General features: G+C 42.2%; 1 protein-coding gene across 1 annotated transcript; it reads left to right on the forward strand.

Annotated features, from left to right (window-relative positions):
• Positions 1 to 1,194: 1,194 nt before the first annotated feature.
• On the forward strand, positions 1,195 to 6,974 carry LOC142092082 (olfactory receptor 5J3-like). Its single transcript, XM_075171819.1, has 3 exons — positions 1,195 to 2,106; positions 6,496 to 6,578; positions 6,944 to 6,974. Exons 1-3 carry the CDS (start codon positions 1,195 to 1,197, stop codon positions 6,972 to 6,974), a joined length of 1,026 nt encoding a protein of 341 aa, XP_075027920.1.
• Positions 6,975 to 10,024: the final 3,050 nt, after the last annotated feature.

Below are 10,024 nucleotides of genomic sequence, written 5' to 3' on the forward strand. Positions count from 1 at the left end.
AAAAATCCATAAATTCAAGGAGCGTCTGGACAATGTTCTTAGTTGTATAGTTTAGTTTTAAGTAGTCCTGTGAGTAGCAGGGAGTTGGACTTGGTGATCCTTACGGGTCCCTTCCAACTTGAGCTATTCTATGATTTTATGATTCTGTGAAATGGTGGAGGGGGAAAAGTGGTTTCTTTTGCACACAGTGGGAGGGGGTACACAAGGTTTTCAGTTAAATTACAATGGGAAAATTTCGGTTAATCTTTAGGAGAAAACTGAATAATATTAAGTTTTTAAGAAGAAATAAAAGTGACTAAGGGACCATGGGAAATCTATGGTACTGGAGATTTTAAAGAACAAATTAGACCAATGTTTCAAATAGTTACATCAGTAGAGTTAATTCTTCCTTGGAAAAGGGAAATGGACAAAATCAGTTCTTCCAAGGTCTCTTTTAAATTTTTTTATTCCTGGGAATAGAACACTTATTTTTAAACTTCATGAGCAGACTATGCCTGAGAATTCAACTGATTATAATTCCCATTTTATTCTCAGATTTATGGAAGTAACAGCAGACCAGAAGCTCTGTTCCCTTTCAGCCTGAAATGCCATTAATACTTATAGTTGAGCTTTTGCAAACGCCTAGCTTTGGCCTTCTACTTACAATAATTGCCCCAAAATATCATTTTGTCATAGTGATAAGGTACACATTTCTGGCCCCAATTCTTGTGTTTGAGAGATTTGCCTAGTTTAGCATGTGTTTACACCTATATCCCAACAATGTACAAAATTAATTATCCAGATGATGTCTATATAAAAATGGGAAAAACAAGCATTTCAAGTCATGTTTGTGTAGATATCTAAAATAGGTGAGGTGAAACAAATACTATGGAATTAGTGCCTGTTGTGCAGATCACCGCCTTAGAAGTTAAACTAAGTGTTTGGGGAGGGAGAGGGATGGAGACCTTCAGTAATAAGTGTGATTTGTTAACCTGTGCTCCTTCAAAGTACACAGAAAGAATATAAGCCTTTGAAAGGCAGGAAATGCCTATGAGGTAATTTGAGTTCAGAACTTGAAAAACATGAATAGGAAGATACACAAAATTATACCTTCATCATAGATCAGCCTGATGAGAGCCAGTTTGACCCACTGACAGTCAGCCTGTGTTTGCCTTGTTTTCTGCAGTGTGATCTTGGCTTTCTCACCTACGATAGATGGCAGAAGGGAATCACACTGTGGTGACTGAATTTATCTTGTTGGGATTCACAGACAACCTGAAGTTGCAGGTCCTTCTCTTCATGGTGTTTCTACTGATCTACCTGTTGACCCTAGTGGGAAATTTGGGGATGATTGCGCTCATCCTGATTGACTCCAAGCTCCACACCCCCATGTACTTCTTCATCAGCAGCCTTTCCTTCTTAGATGTCAACTACTCCACCATCATTATACCTAGCACGCTCATGACCTTTGTGGCTGAGACAAAAGTCATATCCTACACAGCATGCGCAGCTCAGCTCTTCCTATTCTGCATTGCAGTGACAGGAGAGTGCTACCTCCTGGCCGTAATGGCATATGACCGCTTTATAGCCATCTGCAACCCCTTGCTCTACCCTGTCATTATGTCCAAGAGGTTCTGCGTGCTCCTTGTGTGTGGCTCCTACTTCATGAGCTGCATGAATGCAACTATTCAGACATTATTTGTATTCCGCCTGTCCTTCTGCAATTCCAACATCATCAATCATTTCTTCTGTGATATGCCTCCCATCCTGAAGCTCTCCTGCTCTGACACTTACATTGCTGATCTGGTCCATTTCACCTGTGCTACTGTGCTCGTCACCTCTACCATGCTCCTCATTCTCATCTCTTACATCTGTATTGGGGTTACCATCCACAAGATTAAGTCTGCCAAAGGCAGACGCAAAGCCTTCTCCACTTGTGCTTCCCACCTGACTGCTGTCACCATGTTCTATGGGACAGGGTCCTTCATGTACTTACGGCCCAGTTCAAAATACTCTGTGGAGCAGGACAAGATCATCTCTGTGTTTTATACTCTGGCAATTCCCATGCTGAACCCTATGATTTATAGCCTGAGGAACAAGGAAGTCAAAGAAGCCCTTCGAAGGACAGTAGCAAGGCTATATTACTCTCCGTGTGTGCCACAGAGATTCAGAAGTCCAAGCAGGACTGAGAGAACCTGAGAACTGTTGAAAGAGAATATGCAACTAGGTTGGTTCGCCCCTGACAAAGAGAAAGGAAAAGGGAGCAATATCTAAGACTGCATGTTACCACATCTGTCTGTTGTGAAAGAGAGTAAGCAGCCCCCCTTCCTGTTGCAGGGCTCCCTATTTTACCTCACCCTCTAAAAGAGGGATGTGTCACTGAGCAGACCTTAGGAACTAAGGATGGTGATGGTGACAGTCACTGTTTCAATGCTTTGTAACATAGTGCCCCACATCTAATCTCATGTTGTGACATCTGCAACTATAGACAGTGCCAGCCAAGTTCTTTGAGAATACTTATAGGCATTATTGTTCAGGGTTTTTTCTATTTAGAAGATGAAGGTACTAGAACAGATATCTAATTTTAGGTATTTGCTGTGTAGAAGTCTAAAACTGAATTAGTTTTTTTGGGTCCCTTTATGCCAGTTGAGCCCAAGTTCTAGCAGGCAGCTTCACTAGGCTTGCATTAGATACCACAACTTCAAGCAGGATTGCCTACATGATAGTTACGTGCTGCCAGTTTCTAGATATACTCCAGCAACTCCTATATTTCAGCTACCCAGGTACCACTCAAAACAGTAGTGAAGGGAAGGATGGGCTGCAGGAAAAAGCATCACCTCATATCACTTAATCTCTCTTTCCATTAGGATTTCATAAAGTGTAATGCTGGTACTAAGTTTAATGCCAGAGACCAATGCATATGCATGCCCTGAGTTATTGAGCCTTCCTCCAAATACAATGGGAAGGTCCCTCCTGGTAATGGACAAAACTGAGCCAGTTGATCTGTGCTGTAAAAGACGGTCAGACTACTCGATGGGCACATCTCTCAAATAAACCTTACCCAAAGAAATCAGTTGAATGCTAAATACTTATTTACTGCAGGAGATGTGGCAAAGAAGGTGCCTGGTGTACTGGTGATGGAGATCTTTCTGATTAACGACATGGTATAGTGGGGGTCCGGAACCATGAACCTTGGAAAGAAGAAAAGTACTACCAGGCAACAGACCTAGCACATGTGACCAAAGAAGGCAAGAACAGACCTTGGTAAAGATAGACATGGGTACCTTGGTGGTGAGGGGGAACCTACAGGTTAGCTTGCGGGTGAGAATGAGCCTTTTGGGCAACTTTATACCAAAGTTCTGGTGGGGACTGGATCCATGCACACGCTTTTGTCCAGGGCTCCTGAACAACCCAACCAGGAATGGGGAAACTACGTAGCAGCAGAAGACCAAAAAACCAAGGGCTGGTAATGTAGATGATTGGCCTTTACTGAACATTAGTGCCTTAGGAATACCTAGAGTCTGCATACTTCTTAATGATACCACAAAAAGGGTCCTACAAATCTGAGAATGACTAGGAATACAAGGAGATACATGAAGGTCAACTAATGTTCAATTGTGATGATCTGGACATCAACAGGGGAAATTATTTATCTTCACTATAGGCACCATTAAAGAAAGTTATCATGTAGCAAACAGAACAAAAATGTAAAAAAAAAAGCAAAACTGAAGTCGCAAACAGTCAGAAGCTCCTGTGCTGCTGAATACCACCTTAACGGTAGATTAGCATTAGATTTTAGAATCATGCTTTGACCCACCCAGTGGCTGGGGCTGCCTGCTGATCAGCCCTGAGTCTAAGTAGCATGGCCTGGAGCAGGACAATAAACTTGAATTTCTGACCATACCACATGTATCAAAGTTTCTTCTGCAGTCAAAGAATCCGTGTTTTCCCTAAAATCTGTGAGGGGTCACTCTAATGGGGCTGTAAGACTCTGGCAACATCCCAAACAATATACATCCAACATGCATGGAGAAGAGAGAGATTTGATGAATAACCCTAAAACACAATTTAATATCTTTGGTTTTCCATTTAAAAAAAAAATTGTAGGATTATGTCCCATTTCCACCTCTCAGTCAATGTGCAGACCACTCAGTTTCTGCCATCTGATACAGGGAAGTATATATGCTCACTCTGTAGGATCTTGCAGGATAGAGACATCTTGTTACTGTTAAGAAGTAGAACAAGGTGTTAGTCATAGACCATGAAGTCACTGGAAGAGTTCACATATGGGTGCATTATAGGTAGTGTTGAAATTAAACTATGAACTTCCTGAGCTAAGTGGAGGGATGTTTGTGTCGAAAAGGAATTATTCACACTGCTTAGCTTAAGGATAAAGTTGTACAGTACTAATGTTGAAGCCAGACTCCAGAAAAAAAGGATGAGATAAGAGATACTCCTTTATGATATCCCAGGAACAAATATAACCTACTACAGACTCTAGAAGGGTGCCTTGGCACCAGTGTCTGCAGCTAGTGCTCAGTTCCAGAAGCAGAGAGAAGTCTGACAAACCAGTGTATGACCAATTGCCAAACCAAACCAGCCCAGGCTTACACAAATTACGGAGAGTTGCATGCCCTACAAACACCAGGTGTGCCTAGCATAAAAGCTCTAGAGCAAAACAAACACTCTAGTATGCTCATTATGCCTTAGTTTTCACAGTGCTAGTACAAGGAAATATTATGAACTGAATGATATGGTTAAAACACAAAATTAACTGAAAGCAGCTTTTAATCTTTCCAAAATTTAAGCCCTTTTTCAGGGCTTCATACTTTCAAAGTATAAATCAAAGGAGAGTCCTCCAGAAATCAATTCAGATCAAGATCTTCAGTCAGGACATCTGAATTTTCACCTAACTATAGGTTTTGAGATAGAGAAACTTTTGAGAGGTATTCTCAGGGAGAAAAGGCATACCAAATACAGAAGAGAAGTGTGGTAGAAAGTAGAGAACACTAACACAGCTGTTTTGATCTCTTCTTGGGATTTACTAGCAAGGACAACTCTTCCCTCCCTTCCTTAATACTCTCTGGAAGGGAAGGCCCCTAAGATCAGAGAAAAATAACCTGATTTATAGAAGAAAAAATTAAGAAATAGAACTAAAATTCCTATTTTTAAACCTCTGGAAAAGTAGGACTCTGACATATAACAAAAGAGATCTTCCCCAACCTACTCCATTCTTCAGTCTTTGTGCTAACGGAACAGACATGTTAGCATTTCCCTTCTCCTTAAAAAAATATCCTCTTGCATTTACAGCTTAAAAACCAGTTTGACTACTATTATTGAAGTGCCAGAAATACAGGCTAAAAAACCCCATGACATTCACATGGCTACTCTCAACATCGCAATTCCTCATAATGCACTAAACCATACCAACAAGAGCTGACCTCCTTTCCAACAGATCTTTTATGCGGGGGGTGGGGCGGGCACGTATGTGGGAACACAGCTGTTGCTCCTATACCAATGCTGTTGTTAACCACATCTGTGTTTTTTGTGCATGAAGGAAAAGAGTGGGAGTTGTTGTCTAACTGCTGAAAGAAAAGTTCTGTTTGAAGGTTTCTCTAGTAATTGTATTACTTTAAAAATTCTGAAGGTCATTTTTAGTAAGGTAATATAGTGAGTAAAAAGCTTGGATATGCTGAATGATTAAATTTTTGTGTTTATTGTTTTCAGAATTTTATTCAAGAGGACGTATTTGGTTACACTTGTTATTTTCTGCCTGTGTCTGGGTATTCTGTTTCTGTGTGTTGATTTCTTTCAGCAGTATCATGCTTTTTCTGTTTTGAAGTAGAAGCCTAGAGGATGATGAAACTGTAGAGTAGCCTGTGTTAGAAGGGTTCTTGATGAGTCTGCCAGGTCAAAGCAGGTTAAGTTGTCCAGCTGGATTTTCAGTATCTCCAAGGATGAAGATCACATGCTTTCTGGGTCTCTGTTCAAGTCTTTGATCTCCTTTTTAATGAAAAATGTTTTCCTTATTAGGAAACTTATTCATATTAGAATTTCTCATCTTCTAAGCATCACGTGCAAGTATTTAGAGAGGGAAGCCAGTCTGTTCAGTCTGAACCACAAGGCCTTGTACTGAGTCCCGTTCCGACTGGGTTAGAAAGGCAGTGTAGGAAAATGAGGTCTCTCATTTCTGCTTTTCTGCATATCCTGTTGGCCCATACTAAGTTCAGGGGAAAAAGTCTCTGTGTGTGGGTGACAAAGCAGAAATACTCACTGCTCTCTATTGTGCTTGGTAGCATACATGCTATTTCCAGCCTGATTTCCATGCCCCCACTGGTGTGGGGAAAGAACCTCTTCTCTGGCCATGGATTGGGGAATTCAGTAAATGCATATTTCCTATTCAGCGTGAAATACTGCTTGACTTGGTTAGTCAGTAACAGGACAATCCAAACTAGACACCCCCTTCCATCTTAGGCAGGCAAGTCCTTAACCCCTCAGCCTGGGGAAGTTTGTCAGATTGAAAGAGATCCAATTTCTAATAGTGCAAAGAATTTCCTCCTTCGAATACAACTCCATACTGAATTTCCACCTCTCCCATGGTAGGGGAAGAGGATTAATGAAAGGTACCCAGGACTGAACTGTGATGAACTCCTGCATTCTCACCCGGGCTATGTGAGAGCTCTGCTGCTCAGGATGTAAATAGAGTGTGATACTGGATGAGCTGCTATTGCCTACAATGAAACTGAACCCAATACCTGTGCGATGTACCCTGTGCCTTTTCTCTAGTTTTGCTTCCTAGCTCAAGCTAGGGGACAATATCTAAGAGGCTTCTGTAAGTCCAGATGGTAATTAATGTACACACGTGATCTGTTTGCTTCATGGTTTGTTTTACTTTTTCTTCCCAGGTGAATCTACCTCTCTCCCCTTGTTTCCCCATTTCTCCATTGTCCCTCTTCTGCTCTAGGAGAAGTGACTTGGGACCATCAGACAGCTAACCCCGACCTGGTGCTCCCAGAGAACCTCAGGCATGTCTTTTTCACCAACATTCCCCAGGAGCTGCCACACTGCTGGGAGGTTGAAGCAGGGACAAAAGTTACCGGCTATGTCTGCTATGAGTCAGGCAGCAGCTGGGCAGAGGACTCCATGCATGAATGGTATGGCTATGGCATGAAAAACGTGTGGCCATGACCACCTCCACCAGCCCACTGCAGGTCAGGATCAAACCCATGTGGGTCAGGGTCTTCCTTGACTACAAAGCTGGAAAAATCTCCTTTTGTAATATGACTAGTCACTCTCATATTTTCACTGTTGATGTCATCTTCGCTGAACCAGTCTATCTCTTATTCCATCCAGGCATATGCATAGGCCACACTAATGTTGATGCACTCATTGCATGTCAGCCCTCAGAGTGGTACTAGCAACTGATTGCAGCTCTTTCGTGCAATAGATAAAATATCAACTGTACAAAAAACGAATGAGGTGTAAAGGGAAATGCTTCCTGAGCAAGTATCTGATCTCGGAGTCCCAGGTTTAGCAACCAGCATCTTTGGATTTACAAGGAGCCTCACATTCACAGGCGCTGATCCTCAAAGGGGACTTCAACCACCCTTGGCAACTCTTTCCCATGTTGCACCTCTACATTCCCATAAAATCTCTGAAGTAGTTTCTGGACATACGAAAACCAGTTAACTGACCCTAGAAGGAGAATGGTGTTCCAGTCTATATTAAGTTTTGTGTGAGTATTATTTAAAGTCCAGAATAACTGCCATTTGGTCTGCATTGATTATGTCTTGTGATTTGCCAGATGGCTATTTTTGGAAAATGTTTTCTACAGTCAGTTCAAGAATCACAGAAAACACTGTGAAAATATCTGCCGCTCAGCTCTTAATAGGTAGTTACCCCCTTATTTTGAACTAGAGGACTTCTGATCTTTTTACCCAGTTGACGGAAATGAAACATAACTGTGGGTTGTCTGTAACTTCTTTAGAGCAGAAACCAGGGACTAGGAAAGATAACTTGGGTCATCTTGTATCCCATTAAAACTTGCGTCACTTGCATGTAAGCAAGGAAGTGCCTACAAGGCACCACTAGGGAGAAATCTGCCAAACCCTTTCTGGGAAATCTGCATGCTGGGGTACCACTGTTAAGTGCCTGTACACTAATGCACACAGTATGGGGAATAAACATGATTAGTTAGAGATCTGTGTGCAGTTGCAGGGCTACAATCTAGTTGGGATCACGGAGACATAGTGGGATGGCTCCCATGAATGGAGTGTTGCAAAGAAGGGATACAGGCTCTTCAGGAAGGACAGGCTGGGAAGATGAGGAGGGGGGAGTTGCCCTTTATGTGAGAGAGCAGCTGGAATGAATGCATGGAGCTTTGGCTGGGGGTGTGTGAGGAGACAACTGAGAGCTTATGGGTAAGGATGAAAGAGCAGGCAGGTAGCATGACATTGTAGTGGGTTGCTTGACCAGGAAAAGCAAACAGATGAGGCCATCTACAGACAGATAAGAGCAGCCTCACATTCACAGGCCCTGATCCTCAAAGGAGACTTCAACCACCTTGCTATTTGTCCACACATAAATCCATGGGTCCTGAGGGGATGCTGTCATGACCTAAAGGGTTACGTGGCCTGCAGTTGTGTAGAGATCACAACCATGGGTTTGTAGGATTCCATAATACACAAGGACACAGAAGCTTTATCGTATAAATTTCTCTACTTTATTACAGATTACCTAAAATACCACAAAAATCACCACTGGCAAGTAAACCTATGGTTAATAAAGCAAATATATATATATGTATCTCTCAGGTTATTGCAAATTACTATCACCAATCAATAATATAGTATCAATTAGTAGTATGGAGGGGCTCAATTGTATAGCAACAAACAATAACAGCAACAACCAAAGTAGGTATATACTATTACAGATTCCTACAAATATCATTAGTGAAGCAACTTATCAATAACAGCAGATATACTTATGATAGATTGCTTATGTGGATATATAATACCGGAATCAAGTGAATTAGATTTCAGAAGGGACCAAACCATCCCAAACGGGAGGACAAGCTGATCCCAAAGGGGGGACCCAATTATCCCAGAAGTGGGAGGACAAACTAAGCTGACCCCAAAATTGGACCCAAAGGGGAACCAATAAGATAGCAGAGTCTCACTTCAAAGGTGGTCCACATCACAGAGTTTGGAGTCAACCAGGCATCCCCGGTCAGAGTCTGAGATCTCGTAGAAAGGTCATGCAGAGAGTTCAACCTGTTTAGGAAAGGAAAAGTATGTGCAGCAGAGAGACAGGCTTCATTCTGGATAAAAATTAAGTCCTTTTTGTATTGTAGACACATAAGAGGGCATAGGACATCATCACTTTGAGCAGCCAATAGATGCTGTTAATTTGTATTTTTCACCTGTAGCAGCTAATGATGATGATGTTTCTGTTCTTTCAGTCCAGTTTCATTCTCCTAGACTGTTTCCACCTTTTCAGCCAATAACTGCCCTTAGAGTTTCTTGTTTTGTGTTTATTGATGGTATCTCAGGATGTCTCTGGTTTCTAGGTACCCAGCTGTACTTCCAAGTGGTCAGCCACATGTTTCAAGGATGTTTCTGGTTCCAAGGCCAAGTTCCCAGGCTCACAGCTCCCAGGCTGGCAGGCATTTTCCTTTGTTCAGCAGTTTTCCCCTTCTAACCAGGCCACGATCTCTCTGGTTGCTTACATCAAATATGCCACGAGTGCTGATGGAGCTGACAGATGTCACTGTGAGGCCACTCTTGCTAATCTTTGATCTATCATGGTGACTGGGAGAAGTGCCAGGAGGAAATCAAATGTCACCCCCATCTTGAAGAAGGGCAAGAAGGAGGACTCAGGGAACTAGAAACCAGTCAGCCTCACAATAACCCCTGAGAAGGTGGTGGAGCAGCCAATCCTGGAAACCATTTCCAGGCACACAAACAACAAGAAAATCATCAGGAGTAGTCAGCATGAATTCAGCAAGGGGAAGTCATGCTTGACCAACCTAATAACCTTCTACAAT

Source organism: Calonectris borealis, chromosome 22, assembly GCF_964195595.1.
Source record: "Calonectris borealis chromosome 22, bCalBor7.hap1.2, whole genome shotgun sequence".
NCBI lineage: Eukaryota > Metazoa > Chordata > Aves > Procellariiformes > Procellariidae > Calonectris > Calonectris borealis.